At 40.7% G+C, this 15,905-nt stretch overlaps 1 protein-coding gene across 2 annotated transcripts in view; it reads left to right on the plus strand.

Annotated features, from left to right (window-relative positions):
* Nucleotides 1-2,822: 2,822 nt before the first annotated feature.
* LOC125336440 (protein spinster homolog 3-like) overlaps nt 2,823-15,905 on the plus strand; it is a 30,772-nt gene continuing 17,689 nt past the window's right edge. The window contains exons 1-7 of one of the 2 annotated variants that reach the window (XM_048324948.1): nt 2,823-3,024; nt 7,903-8,234; nt 11,358-11,423; nt 11,873-12,009; nt 12,549-12,700; nt 13,584-13,650; nt 14,499-14,689. In XM_048324948.1, the coding sequence (XP_048180905.1) occupies nt 8,027-8,234; nt 11,358-11,423; nt 11,873-12,009; nt 12,549-12,700; nt 13,584-13,650; nt 14,499-14,689 (821 nt within the window). In that variant the 5' untranslated portion in view covers nt 2,823-3,024; nt 7,903-8,026. The remainder of the gene's footprint in view (nt 3,025-7,902; nt 8,235-11,357; nt 11,424-11,872; nt 12,010-12,548; nt 12,701-13,583; nt 13,651-14,498; nt 14,690-15,905) is intronic. The other variant, XM_048324949.1, reaches the window with a different exon arrangement.

Raw genomic sequence — 15,905 nt, forward strand, 5'->3', positions numbered from 1 at the left:
AATTGCCCAGAGATGAACGGAGCAGTGAATACAAATATAACCTGCACAAGGGCTCTGTGAGAGCGCGAGCAACACGACCCGTACTGCACAGCTCAAGCGCCAAATCCCTTAATGTGGATGCACTTAGACATGTTACGTGAGGATTAGTCCCCTCAAGGAAGCAAAATAGGTTAAGATAGTGTAAGTCCAGCCATCAGTGGGCTAGAGTGTTACCATACAATACAATATTTGCCTCTACTAGAAAATTATGCAACCACAATTCTTGTATTATACACAGGAACTGTGGAACTGAATTTAATTTCAACAGAAGCCCAAAGGAATATCTGGGCTTTGGAGCACCAAGCAGGTCTGCTGTGCAAACAGGTGGACAAAAGGGATGAACGGCTTGGACCTGTGGAGTCTGGTGATCTCAGTGTGTGGCCGTGTAGGACTGCTTTGGTTTTCTGTCAGGACTGAGAACTTGCTGGAGGAGGAGAAAAGCAGGAGGGGGAATGGAGGCAGTGAAAACACAGGTGGCTTCAGTTATATTTGGCTTTTTGAACGGATTAATCACTTTGCTGATTTACACTGCCCTTATTCTGTACTTCTAAATCATTTCTTATGGAAGCATTTTAATGAACTAAGCCAGAAGATATTCTATTGACATAAGCCTTGTTGGAAGGTACAGAATATTTTTTTTTTTTTGGATAGTTTTGAAAATCGAGTGATTGCAGTTCTTCCATGACTGCCAGTTAAACTCCTGCAACCATTCTGGACTTTGAAACAAAGCCTCTTCTTAGCTTCATTTAAATTCAGGATTTACAATAATAAATCTCATAACACTTTTTTTTCAAGCAAATGTACCAGCTGAAGTTGGTATTAATGCTCTATTATGAAAAGTATTCAAAAAGCTACTTTGAAGTATGGAAAAGAGCCTTTGCTGGTTGGTGGCTGGTAAGAATAAAGAGAGAATAGTTCTTCCACTTGTACTGAACTTGCCTTAAGCAAAAGTAGCTTCTAAAATTGTGAGAATAAAATTCTTTTTTATTAGCAGCCTGAGAGTCTTATACTTTATCAAAAGTGTGTAAAGTGTGCAAATGCCAGCATGACTCCAGGAAAGAAAGAAAGGCCAGAGTTTATTCATATACCTTATGATTTTATATGTAAGACATTTTGAGAGCATCTTCAGAACAGGTAAAATTTCTGGTATAAAGAGTGAATAGAAGGAGGTTGTGAATGAAATGAATAGAAAGAAGTTTAATTTCTATCTTTTTACTTTAATATTGCTAAGTGATTCATATAGTAATTTTTTTACTGTGGTTTTAAATTTTGTAATGAATACTGTATGCAAACCAGAGCTTTAAGAACCAAGTGCTGAAGCCTGAAAACATCTTGTATGTGTTAACAAGAATCAGATGTTAAGTAGAACTGTGTAAGTGTTTCAAAGTTTTAATGTTTATTGTTTTCTTTCTCCCTTTAAATTATGATGGTACCAGTTGCTTTAGGACTGCAGGCTTGGCCTCCCTTTGCTTTAGCAAAGGAAGTTAAGTAGCAGAGCAAGGAGTTCTTCCCAACTCTTCTCCCAGGTTACCAATGGAACTGATAGACAATCCTTTCCACACTTCACTTTTTTTTTTGTTTGGTTGGTGTTTTTGGGTTTGTTTTTTTTTTTTTGTTGTTGTTTCATTAAAAGTAGATGTTTGACTGGCCAAGATTTTTACAGACTTTTTTATCTCTAGTGGATTAATATCAAACAGAAGATGCCCAGGAAAAGAGTGACTCTGGCCACTTCCTCCATTTGTTCTCTTGTTGGACTGGGAGCTGCCCTCTGCCTAAGGTAGCTACCTATCAGTGATAGTATAGATACATTTTAATCCCAATTTCCTATCTAAATTGCATTATAACTTTAAGAACTTCCAAATATTTGCATAATAACTGTCATAAAAATCAGCATCCTGGGGGTAGTGCTTTAGAATGACCAAGCTTTTCTTTTGTTGCTGGCAGAATTTGTTTCACAGTGCTATCAATTAAGCATGGCTATAGTGAGTTCACATACTTACCCTTCCCAAAAGGGTGCATACAGCCTCACTTTGCCTTACTGGAAGCATTGAGAGTGACAGTAAATCTCTTTGTGCAGGACTTATTTCTGGGAAATAAAGGCATTCTCAATACTTAATTAGAATATTTTTAATTTAAATCAATTTTTAGTTAACCCTGACCTTAACATTCTCTGTAGTGATTAAAATACTGTGTTCACTGCAGAATAGTCTTCCCTTTCAGTCTGGAGGTAGTGAGGCTGGAAAGAGAGAGGCCTCATAGGGAAAGGCCTCCATTTTTGTTCTGTCAGTGCTTGTCTGTTTATCATTACTCATAATAAATGACTCTTACCTGCTTTGCTGTCGTCTTAATTAAGAGGACTCTGGTGTATCACAGTGAAGACTGCAGTGGTCAACTAATAGTTCCTCTGGGGATGAATGTTTCACTGTGGTAGAAAGGTCAAAACATAGGTTAAATAGACATTTAATTCCAGAGTTTTCTTCCAAAATCCAAGCAGATGTCACAGCCCTTTTCTGCTCTAATTGTGTCAGAAGCATCCAGAATCCCAAAATGCGAGAAATTCACTTATCAGCTACACCAGTAAAAATAAGCTTGAGCTAAAAAATGGTCAAGGCCAAAGCAGATAAACTGGTTGGTGAAATAGTATCTTTGGTGCACATTAACTATAATTCCTCACTTCTCTTGACATCCACGAGCTGCGCTGTGCTTGAATAAATCTCAGCTATAAGAGGAAGCTCTGTTCCAGCGATGTGCAGCTTCCTCCTTTGTCTGATGTTAATGCAAAATGTTCTCATTTGCAAAGGAGGTTTTTGCTTTTCTTTTTGTTTTCCCAGAGAAGAAGGGAGCAGCTAATAGAATTGGAGTGTGTTCATCTTTTGCTGCTCTGTGATTATGTGCTGGAACTGTAATTTCTTCTGCTATACCTTTTGGGACAGAATTATATGGATACAACCAAGGAGAATGTTACCTGTGAGATAAGTTACCTAGGTAAGCACCCTAAGAAATTTTTTGTAAAGCTTCAGTTTGTTTCCTAATTTAAAAGGTGTAGGAGAAGAGTCTAAACTAGCTTCCCTGCCCAACCAAAAGCATGATCTGCATTCCAAGAAGTAGGAAGTTATATAGAGCTAATTGTCAGTAATAATGAAATAGTAGATTTTATACTTCAGTTTGTGTAAATTTTATTTACTGCTGTCACAGCACTAGAGTATGTTCCAGTGAATCCACACTGGGTTTTGTGCTATTACTCAGGCAACAAGAAGGAAAGCATTTTAGATGGAAATTTAGGGTGAGGAGGTAAAAAGGATGTGGTGACTAAAAATGTAGCATTTATTGAAACTCGCAGAATGAGAATCTTCCTAGCAGATATTTTCTAATTAAGTGTACAGTGGATCAGGTGGTCCAGCTGGTTTTCTTGAAGTTTTTGGTAGTAGTGGACTACTGTAAAGATGATTAGTCTGGATGGTTGAGGCTGTTGCAGCATATTTGTTCCACAAGATATGGACAGAGACTCAAATTAAATAATGGTTCACACATCTAGTTCTGCCTGCAAAGATGAAGAAAAACTGTTGGCAATCTAGTTTTGATTATTCAGGTATTAAATTTCATGTTAAAATACAAAATATTTCCTAACAGCTTTTGAAGTCATTAGCAATTGCTACCTGAGTGTTAATCATGGCTAATGTAGCTGCAAGCACCACATACAGATAGAGCAGATTCAACAAAGTACAGGTGCAGAATTTCTCAAACTTCCCTCGGAAGGAGAGTGCTCGGGCTCCCTCCCTCTCAGCTGTGTATTCCATGGTAATAACAGCTTGGCAAATGTACATCAGTCTGGAGGGCTGAAAGGCAAGAAAAATATACACGTTAGTAGATGAGTCATCTCTGGAGTTTTGTAATATGGTCTTGTATGAGAACAGGATCAAGTGTTGATTCTATAATAGATCTGTAACTGAAAATTATGCTACTTTTATACGTGGTTACATTTCTGCCCTCCTGTCAGGCTGGTCACTGCTTGGTTTAAACTGTCAAACTGCTGCCCCTGCAGACGTGCAGCCCAGGTGTTCGTGTCTCAGTCCAAGTCTGTCTTTATGTTTTAGCACTGCAGACTGGGTTCAAAACCAAAGTGAGTTATTGTGCAGCCTTGGTACAAGTAGTGACAAACCTTAAACCCCCCCAACCTCTTACCTGAATCTCTGTCATTCTGCAGCTTTTTTGCAGTCACTATAATTGTCTTTGAATCTCCTTGGAGTGGAATATTTCAGGTGGGTCTGGACATGCATTTATTGAGCTGTCTGTCTACTAGAATGATGTTAAATTTCACTTTTCTGATCTTGTCAGACACTAAAATTATTAAGTTTTGCACCAATCCAAATTTCAATTATTTGCAGAATCTCATGATTTATGAATTTGCTTCCATCACAACAGGCTTAAAATACATACACCTCAAAATGCAGACCAGTCTTATGTTCTGCATTAAATGCATGCTTGTTGGTCTAACCTTATTGAAGCAATTAAATATATACTTGCAAATACAGACAAGTATGTATTTTCTTTTGGTTACTTTATGTTCTCTGTCTGGGTAATGCATGAGAGAGATACCAAAAGCAGCTTATTTCTTTCTCCCTAAAATCAGTATTGTTAGATTTAGTCAACAATTAATATTATTTTCATATTTAGTTTTCATAGATTTTGTTGCTGTTTCCTGTTCAGTGGCTTAATAAGCTTCTTTTTGTTACATGTATGGAAATGGTTCGGAGTTAATCAGGATAATAAAATATTTTCAATGTATATCTGTCTGACATCTTGGTTCACTATTAATGCCCCTTCTGATGTAGCTTTCTGGGAAAGCTCTGGCAAACCTCCAAAGCTGTTCACGGATGCGGCAGCATCCACCATTAGAGGTTATTTGGATAAATAAATACATTCAAAGGCATTTTGTAGTAAATACTTGGAAATCCTTTCAGAGAAAGCTGGAAGCTCTCACATCAGTTGTGTGTAAGCAGTCCTGTCAGGATTCAGGCATGGCACATTTCTTGGCCTGCTGAGGATCAGCCAGCCAGTTTAACTATCACCAAACGTGTGTGTCCATCTGGGGGATCTCAGTTGCCTCTGTCAGGTTCAGCCATCAAAACAACTTTTGGTACCACAGCCAGATTCCAAATGGTGTAAGAAAATATGTTGCTCTGTGTGTGGGCTGGTGCCAAACATGAGAATAAAGAGGTTCTGACTTGCTGCTCTCATGGGAGAGTTTAACTGCATGGCACAGCTATGAGATCTCATGCTCAAATGAACCACCAAGAGAACAGAGCTTCTGAAGGAGTATGACAGGGGTAAAAAGCTGCCTTTTATATTGCATGGGCACCTGGCACCGCCAGGGTAAGCTGTGGAAGCAAACACTGCACTTCATTCCAAGAAAGGAGCTGCCTGACTGACAGAACAAATAAAGAAAAAATTTAATTTTCTATAAAGAAATGAGCTGTGATCTTGCCTAACAAAAGTTGGCTTACATTGTATAGTGGCATTCTATATGCCCACAATGCAAAAGTGGATTGCCACGAACTTTTGCTGGAAGTTTTTGGTGCAGTGTGGTCTGGATAAACACGAAAATTGTGATTGGAGAACAGCACAAGCATGCAGTTAAGGCAGGGTGGCTATCAAGGAATGATGGTTGTCAAGGAATGATGGCTCTAGGAGCTGACAGAGGAAGGCAAAGTCACAGGGGGCCTTTTAAAAACCACTGCGGACTTGTACCCAGCAGTGAAAGCCGGAATGGGTGGAAGGAGGTGGCTTGTGACACTGAGGGAAGGGAGAAGGGGGATGTGTACACAGACGCGATGCCACCAGTGGCCAGGTAGTACAGCAACAAAAAGCATGAAGTGGAAGTGATATCTGGAAACTAATGAAGGGCAAAAATGGAATCAAAAGAAGTGTTTAGAACTGATGGGTTTGTGTTTGTGAGGAACATCTTGTTTAATCTGACTCTGTCTTTGGAAAATTTGGAATTCGGAAATGTTGGGTTATAAAAGCAGAATTGTGTTCTTGCCACAGCAGTTATAGTTAGAAACCTGCCTTTGGCTGTCTCAAAACATCAGGTCCAGCAGTAAATGTCAGGAGTTGAGAGTAATATAGGATGTGCCCTGGGTACTCCGAGGACGCTTGGATCAAGAGACATTTAAACTATCCAAAGTGAGAGTTAAACCATGATGAGCTGCCCCGTGAGGCCTTCTCCTTACAAGGTCTGAGCGGCGGCTGGGCATCAAACACGGAAAATATTCCTGGGGAAGGATACGGAGGCCGGACGGGAGCGGGCGGGGCGGCGGCGCCGCGCCGGGCTTGGGGCGCCACCCAGCGGCGCAGCGCCCGGGCGCCGCCACAGCCCGCCCGAACTCGTCAGAGGCATTGAACCGGTAATGGGAATAGGTGCTCCTGATTTTCCTTTGTCCTCGGCTGGGGTTGGAGGGAAAGCTTCTAATTGCTACAAAATTGTGTTGATTCTTTATTGCTTCCAAGAACTTCCAAGGAGCTCTTGACTTCGCTGGTTTAGTTAAGCGCTGGGATGGTGTGGATAACGTGACGTTGCTCAGAGAACATTCTGTGGTCTATAGCAGCGAAAAAGGGAGAGAGATAAAAGAAAGGGAAGATAGAATGAGCACGTGGAAGCAAAGGAGTCTGGATTTTACAAAAGGGCCAAGAGTGGTAGGTGCTATTTTGTTTTTTAGTTAGTCTAAAGTGTGAAATACACAGTTCTTTAAAAAAGCCCAACCACAGGCTGGTGTTTTCATGCATGAGTCATAAACCATAAGTAGTCCTCATTCAAATTAGCTGCCTCACTCTTAAACTCTTAGAGTTTGCTGGTAATTTTCACTTTAAATTTTCTTAACAGGCTGCAAAAAATAAATTAGCTTCTGAAGTTGGTAATCCACAAAGTGGCTCAAAAGACAGGTGACTGAATACTTCTAAAAATGTGAGTGGGCAGAAGAAAGAAGGCAGATAAAGGTGTCTTCATGTGCCAAAAGAACAAGAACGCCTTCCTATACCCTCTGCTCCTCCCCTTTCAGAACTGTTTCTTGAGGGAGAAAGGGAAAAAAAATCCCTTTGAACAACTCAAAACTGTGGAATGTGCACTGTTCCAGCAGCAGTGGGGAAGAGTGGTTTTGTTTCCATTTCCCTTTCTCTGCTCAGTGTAGCGTTCTGGGTTGTTGGTTGGTTGGTTTTGTTTCATATTCCTTCCCTAAAACACCAAATGAAACCCAGCATGTAGTGTGGAGTATGAGTCTTCTACTGATTTGACCTAAAAACTCTGGAACTTAGGGGGAAGGATTTTGTTCTAGGAGTATATCTGGCCAAACAGGTGGGCGATAGCAAGGAGCAGGGAATGCTTAGGTGGCAGGACAAGGCTATACAGCCCTGTTTTAAAGGACACAGTTTGTGTGTGGTGAGAACCTGAGGTGCAGAGAAAGCAAATGACTTGTCACAGAGTTGCACAAGAAATCTGTGGTTAAAGGAGGGCTCAAGTAAAAAAAATAGGTACTGGTCTAGAAAATTAGCCTTTCTTTCTCTCTTTCTCTCTTTCTCTCTTTCTCTCTTTCTCTCTTTCTCTCTTTCTCTCTTTCTTCTGTAGAAAGACTATTTTTAGCTTTGGCAACTCACTGACAACAAAGAATATTGTTATTTTGGCATTTGTAGTTTCTGTGATATCACTGCAGAGTTGTGCACTTTTATTTCTTGGGTGCACAATGGATTACTTTGCTTTTGTTTACATTTACTTTTCCTAGTCTTCAAGGCCATGGTCTTCAGCACTTTTGCAAAACACTGCAGCTTTTTTGTTTGCAAGTTCTTCTGACTGCAAGGAACATTTCATTTCAGTTCTTAGTGGCTGGGCTTCAGTGCCGGAAATGACCGTAGTGATTGAAGTTCCTCATAGCCCCAACACATCAATTTTGTGTGAGGAAATGCTTCATCATCCCTGCTGAGTGTCTGCACTGGAAACATGCAACCCCCCTGCGAACATGAAGACACAGGCTTGCTGCTCCAGCCACTGCTTGAGGGACAGAATTATGGAGCTGCTGCAGCAGATGGGACACAATGTCCATCAGTGTCCGTGTCAAGGAACAATCCAGCAAAGAGGGATTGCCTGGTAGTTGCTGTGCTGTGCTTTGGGAATTTAATAAATTTCATTGACTGGTTCATTGTGCCAGGTGAGAGCCCATTTTCCTCTTCTAAAGAAAAAGAAATGTAAGTTCTTAGCAGCTCTGCAAATGTTTCTAAACTCTACAAATGTTTCTAAAGTAAGGATATTTATGTCTTTTTACTATTTCTCATTTATCTGCTTTAGCCTGTTGATCATACTCTTAATGAAACTTCCAATTATAAATCTGGAAAAACCTAGAAGTGATTTATTGGATATTAATAGTTAGTGGAATGCTTATAAAAATAATATAATATTTTAAAATCTAGGTCTCTTATAAACAGACTTTAGCATACGGAGCAACTGGTCCATTTTTGTGGCTGGGTTCTACAGAGGTTTGACTAAGGAGCTTCTCTTTACTGTACCCAGCAGTTTCAAGGCCTTCTTTTCATCTAGTAGATTCTACATGGTATTCCTTTATCTGAAGAATACTGATGCTATTCCCTCCCTTAAAAGTACAAAAACTATGTCATCTTTGTGATAACTTTGTTATCTGTGTTAGTTTGCTTAGGGGAGTCTTAACTTCCTTGTGAGCTGCTGGCAGTTTTGTGACTTCTGCAATGAAGAGTGGAACATGATTGTGAAAAAAGAATAGAGACCCACTTCCTTAAGCCTTCCCCTACCCAAGTTATGACTTGTTGTCTAATAAATAATATTCTTCCTCCAAAATGTGATTTTTAAACTATTTTTTTTCCCTAGCTGAAAACAACCAAGAGTTGCTTATAGTAAACTGGAGGGAAAACTGTGGGTTTTTTCTCCCATGTAAATTGTGGTCTGTGTAAATTCTTCTATTTAGTAACACTCCTAAGCATCTACCATGCTTCCAGGCATCTGATTTAGAAAATAGGGGAAACACTTGTTGTGACCTTGCTATATTTTACTTCTGAGTGGCCTGGGAAACAGCAATGTTTTATAACCTTGAAAAAACCCAAAGGATGGACTATTGAATTTGGAATTAATACCTAGTTACTGTACACAAAAGAGTTATTTTGCTACTTAGACCATTCAGAAATTTAGGACATTCAGTCAGTGTCTTTAATAATGGAGAGCATAGTGGGTTTAGGAGGTTGAGCTTGGTTTTTTGAGTACTTTTAAACAACACAAGAGGGAAGGAAGCAAGTAGGAGTAGGAGTGCAGTAGGAGTGCCTGCTCCAGTGAATGACACTGCAAGGCTGTTGGTGAAAAACTTCTGTGTATGCATTCTGTTGTCAAGTAACTTTCCTTGGAGAAGGACAGAGGACAGAAGAGAAAGAAAATATCTTCAAGGGAGAACTTGGATGCTAGAAGGGTAACCCCTTTGGGGGGTTAAGTTCAAGAAGCCATTTGGCTCATTCTAGGCTTTGAACTATTCAGGGGCTCCTGTACCTGCTAAGAGCTTAAAATTTCCCCAGCATGCTCCTGTGAGTGAGGTACCTTCAGGGACACGTAAGAATTCAAGAGCAGAGGTTGGGATAGTTCCCAGGCCTTTGAAACATCTCCTTTAATTACACTGTATGACTAAACCACTTTTTACTTAATCCTATGTCTCCTGGGCCATGGAGAAAGTCTGTAAGCTGAAGTTTATACCACAGCTTACTGTTCACCTGCTATAATTCCATGCCACCGCAGAATTCTTGCAACACTTTTGCTTTGCATTTGAGTTTGGCTGTCCAAGTGTATGACTATGTTGTTAGGTATCAGCTAACAGGAAAGAGAGGAAGGGGAGGTGTGAGTATCTGCTTAGAAGTAAACTAGCAGTAAACTGGTAGCAGTTACAAAGCTGTGGTTTCCGGATAGTTTTGCTCACAGGCTTTGACAGCATTTGCATCACAGAAAACAAGCTCTTCCTCTTAATTGTCTGCTGACTTAAATTTGTTAAAACTAGTGACCATGCAGACCTTTCCCCTCTTTTTTGTCACCAAGCTGTTCAAATCAGTGCTTTGTAATTTGCCAGGAACGAGTAGGATCAGTTATTTTAGTTATGTGAAGGGGATGACATTTTAATTGTGTTCAGTGTGAGTGTTAGTTTGAGGTGAAGTTGTGGTTCTGTTCAAGTCTTGTTAGCTGTGATTTGTTCTAAATAATCCATGAGACCAAACCTGAATTCGTGTAATACAGTATTTCTGTGCGTTGATCACTGGCTGCCAGAAAGATACAATTGATTGTCCTGTTTTAATGATGCAAAATGTTTGAATTAAATCACCCATTTAAACTTTTGAAAGCATTAGGAAATCCCTAAATGTAAACTATGTTCAAGAGTCATTGAGAAACAACTGTAAATCTCTGGAGCTGCTGTTAGGCTGGACCTTGATCCACACTGACTTGAAGTCACATCAGTAAATAGTGAGTGGACTGATGCTGCAGCCATGGGGACTGTAGGAGAACACGGATTTAGCTTTAAATTAGCTGGTCCCACACTGCTTTTAAGTGGCTGGAGCAGTATAGTTCATGGCACAACATGTAAAACACACTGTGGGAGAAGAGGTGCCTCTTGCTGACCTCACCCAGCTCCCTTCTGCTGCAGACGAGCTCCTGTGAGCACAGCAGGCAAATTACACAGAACTTGTTCTTGTAAGTGGTGGTGGTTTCATCCTCTCAACAATGCTATGACTTTATCTATTTTGACAAAACTAAAGTGGTATGAGAATAAATGTCTTTTTTAATTGATATCTTTCAATACTGGAGTACAGGTATGCTTTTTCAAAGCAGTACCTTCTATTTTTGATCGTTTTTCAGCAATGTAAATTGGAAATACAGTATAGGTGAGATGGAAGATCTGTAGCCCTGGCATAGTATAGAGAAGAAAATGACCTTTTTGTCTTAACATCCAGTGTTTTGTTCCACATCGTGTCCATTAAACTTTGAACTCTAAGTTGTTCATGTACTTAGGTGCTAATGGTGCAAAAGAAACAGAACAGGTGTGGTTGAAACAGTGGGTAAACTGATTCTCATAAGACCCTTATAGTGGAAGATCATTAATTTTATTTATAGTGATAAGAATTTTTAATTCTCTGTGCATCTTGTGCTTGTGGCAGAGTAATGGCTTACATCTAAAGTAGAAAATGTGCTGCAGTTCTTGCAAGCCCTGTTTTAGAGCTGACAGCAGGATTGAGCAGGATACTCTGCTGTCGTTCAATGTCTGCCTCTGTTGCAGGGATCCTTTTGGATATACAGAAATACTTTGGGCTTAGTGATGGGAAGACAGGTCTACTGCAAACAGGTAATAAAATTTCCTTATTTCAGATGGTTGACTTTGCCTTGCCCCTTTGTGGTCTGCTCCTAAAACACAGTCCAGTTACTTACCTCTCCTAGTTCCTCCTCGTATGTGGTATTGCTCACTTCCACTTGTGGGCAGGCTGACTATAATGCAAAACTGGAAGGCAGACTGGAGTTGAGTCCTTCAAAAATCCCACAGTATGGAAACCACAAAAGATGAAAGGTTTCGCAAGAAATAAAGAAGTTAAGTAATTCACATACATTTTATTTTTGTATAAGTATTTTGAGTCTGCATTTGTCTTTTTCCAAATATCAGTCCCCCTCCTAGTCCTACAAACTCAGTCTGCCTTTAACCCTGCTCTAAAAATAACCTGAGTTTATCTGAGGGGTGAGCAGCACATATGACAAAAATAATTGGACGAATATTGTCTTTGTTGATTGTTGGATTTTCAGTCTTCACCTTGTGTTACATGCTGGCTGCCCCCATCTTTGGATACCTCGGAGATCGCTACAACAGGAAAATCATCCTTGGGGCTGGTATTTTCTTCTGGTCTGGTGTGACCTTAGGGAGCTCATTCATCACTGAGTCGGTATGTTGCTTTTTTATAGGGTGCTTTGAAAACAACCTGAATACATCTTGCAGGACTTGATAGGGTCCTTCTCTAATCACATTTGCAAAAGCATCAGTGACCACTCCTTTCCCGAGCCTTAAGCCTGGACTAAATGTACTCCATGCAGGAATGCCTTATAGGACACTGGCGTCCAACCCAGCCAATAGAGAACCTCCACATTATTGTTGCAATTGATGGGATTTTATTTTTGTCCTGCATGTTTGTTGTTTATGACCTTACGGTGTGGCAGCTTGTTGAGCAAGCTTGTGTGCTATCCACCCTATCCTGAAATGCCCTCTGAGTGTCACTCTGAGAAGTCACTGCTGTGCAGAAAGAGAAAGCCCAGCAGTGAGATGTGAGGGGAGGAGGTGTGAGTAGAGGGAATACAGACATAGGCAAAAGGCAGTTCAATTCTGATTTCCTCTGGTAGATTTGATCCACTAAAATGCCCCTCTTTAACAGTAAGCTTTCTTTCTTGCATGGCCTTTTTTTGACTATAATATGTCTTTTCCCTGCAGCATTACAGGATATTTGTTCTTTCACGAGGACTGGTTGGCATTGGCTCTGCCAGTTACTCCACTATAGCACCTACCATCATTGCAGACCTGTTTGAGGAAGGAAAAAGGACCACAGTGTTATCTATCTTCTACATCTTTATTCCAGTGGGAAGGTTGGTTTTCTTGCTAGTGGCCTTTTGAAATTCTGTCTGACCACACCTGCAATTCAATATACCCTGAGCCCTAATCAGATTTATTTTGATATATTTCTGCATTGACTCTTGCAAAGGGATTTGTCACTTCCTTAGCAAGTTTGAATAGAGTTGATTAGGTGTATTTCTCTACTTACCTTGAAAAAAATTTGCTTTTTCTCCCCAACACTTTTAGTGAGAATCAAATTCTGGAAACTCTGGCTTTGAATAAAATATTGAATCAATTCTAAAAGAAATATGTGCATGAAAGTATGTAATTTATTTCTGTGTTTTGGAAGACAAAAGCTTTTAGGTATTAGTTTATTTGACAGATTTTTCAAGGACCCTCCATTACATATCTCCCAAGGAAGAGCTGGTACTTCCCTCTCCTCTTTTAGTTAAATTGACATTGTGTCTGAAGAAAAGGAGGAGAAGGGCTTTTCAAGTGGTTTAGAGGCATACTCTGTATCAGAGCAGGCAGCCAAGGCTGGGCCCAGAAGGCAGATTAAAACTAAAGAAATTCCTGCAGGGCATAATTCCTGTGACTAGCACAGAAGGGAGTAGGTAATAAACTGTTTTATGGGCTCTTTGACCAGGGTTTGCAGGGTCATTCTACAGAATATGTATTCCAAGGGGAATCTGGGACGTTACTGTCATTGTCTCAAGTCTGCTCTGAGGAGGTTAGACTCTCTTTTTAATACTGGCTGGCAAGTAGAGTAGCACAAACCATGAGGGTTATTTCTGTTTATCCCTTTGGAAAACTGACAGAACACTTCTGTGTGCTCTCCTCAGCTGGCAAGACATGTCATTTCAGCCATCCAGAATTCATTGGTGCTTACTGATCATTCCTTTCTGTTGTTTACAGTGGCTGTGGTTACATGCTGGCAGCTGGCATGGCAAAAAGCACAGGTGACTGGCACTGGGCATTCAGGGTGAGTCACTCATTTTCATTCACCGTAACATCAAAATCATCACTGGGGTTTGGATTCTTTAAGTTCATTGTGTTAAAGGTGAGTGGTGGAAGGACTTTCTACCTTCTGACAGGTCAGGAACATTGTGTTTAGGAGAAATTTTCCTGCAGGACAAGTGGCAAATTTCTGCCTAGAAACTTCTTAGGTGTAGGTGAAAGTGTACAGCAACCAGGGCAGGTGCTGATGTTCCTCTTACCTGAGGGCACATTTGGAATGGTTGCTACTGCACCAAAACCTCCTCAAACAGAAAATTTGAAGGTAAAATGATCATATACTGGTAGCACCAGTTTTCTGGAATGCTGTTGGGAACAACTTCTATTATTTGAGGGTTTCAAGAAAATAACCTCTTCTGTTCTGGTCATGTCATTGTGATGTCTCTCATTGCGAGTGCTTTGGAAGCACTTTGTCAGAGCCTCATGCCTTGTATACAGAATCAGCTAGCACATGCAGAGTAGGGCAGAATATTTACTGGAGTAACACTGATGTTACTCAGGTAACACTGGTGACTGCATCAGTGATTCTTGTGTTTGTGGCTGGAGTACTACAGTACAGTTTTCTTTCTTCACATGTTTTTTCTTTAAAATCAGAGGGAGAAGCGATCATGTATCTGTATGATGGGGAGGGAGGATCTATTATCTTTCCTCCAAAGTCACCGTTTTTCTTTACAAATATGACCTAAACCAGCACACATCTATTTCTGAACATATTTGCAATTTTCTGATATGTGGTTCTAACACAATTTGAATTGCTGTGGAGTTCTCTCTATAAGAAAACAGGTGTCTTTGATCTAACCAGCCTTGTGTCTACAGGTAACTCCTTGCATGGGAGGACTGGCACTGCTTCTCCTGATTGTACTGGTCCCTCACAGGATCCAGAGAAAGACAGCACTACACAGAGCACTGAGCATCTCCGGCACGATACAAAGAGCAGATGAGAAGCCAGATGTACACAGAACTGCCAAGACTACTTGGTGTCAAGATGTGGGATCACTTGCCAAGAAGTAAGTGGTTTGAGCTACAAAGGTTCCCTCTGTTGAGGAGTCACCAGTCCATTTTAAGAAATACGTCTATTGAATCCCCTTCACGCCTTTGAGCCACATGCTCTATGCAAGAGGATGGAAACACCATTAGTAAAAATCTTTCTTCCACTTTTTTACACAAATTCTACACAAGAGATAAAAAATTTATTTGCTTCTTCTATCCTCCTGTTTTGAGGAGGGGGAAAGGGGCAAAGTTATGATGGCAGTTTGCTCCTATTTAAATCCAGCTCTATTTTCTACTAAATTTTCACTTCCCTAAGGAAGCTAGGTTGGTAAAAGTGCATAATTTTCTGGTGTAAATTTGTTTATAACTCTTAGTGCCTGAGGAAGGTTGGATCAGCATGTCTCAGGCAGTCTCTGTAGTATTTGGGAATCTGCTATGCATGAGGTCAGAGTTTGTAGGACCCCAATATGGTTTGTAAAGTAATTGTCCATGTGTTTTGGTGGGCTGAGCTGTGGCTGGCAGGTGACATCTTCCTTTTAACCACACAAAAACTAAAGATGCAGCTGACCTGCAGGACGAAGCAGGACTGGAGCAGGTTCCTTGCTCCGGTGGCCCCGCAGTCAGGCGGTGACCGGCCCTGCCGGGACAGGACGAGGAGCTGGAGCCGGTTCGGGAACAGCAGGTGCCGCTGTGCAGCTGCGCCAGACCCGGCTCCGCGCTGCCCGCAGGCTGCTTTCCCGAGCCAACGCTTTTCGTGTAAAGACTTGCTTTCCTGGGACCTTGTCTGTCTTGGACTGTTCTTCCACACGATCCAGCGTTTTCTAACTGCCCACTAAATCTGCATCCTCGTTACATCCTGAACGGCAAGTACACTAGCGATCAGTTTTGTTGGATCACAATTTGTAGGCACTACATCCTGAAGTGAATAAAAAAATAATTTTTCCTGAGTCAAAAATGAACCTTTCTGACATATCAGCAACTAGACTATCTCCAAAGTTGCTTTCCTACAGAGATTTTCCAATGTAAAAATATTTTTTAATCTTCTTTTCCTTTAGCAATTAAGTCCCATTTTCTTTTCCTTGGGCAATTGATTTCCAAAGCATAAAGACATACTGCCAAAAAACTATGTGGTCCCACTTTTAATCAAGTCCAAGAGCACTTTATCTTTAGAAGATGGAGAATTGGGTTAATTTCTTAACAAATCCTCTAGTCTGGTGGTCACCTGGTCATTTG

This window comes from Corvus hawaiiensis, chromosome 20 (assembly GCF_020740725.1).
Source record: "Corvus hawaiiensis isolate bCorHaw1 chromosome 20, bCorHaw1.pri.cur, whole genome shotgun sequence".
NCBI classification, from domain to species: domain Eukaryota; kingdom Metazoa; phylum Chordata; class Aves; order Passeriformes; family Corvidae; genus Corvus; species Corvus hawaiiensis.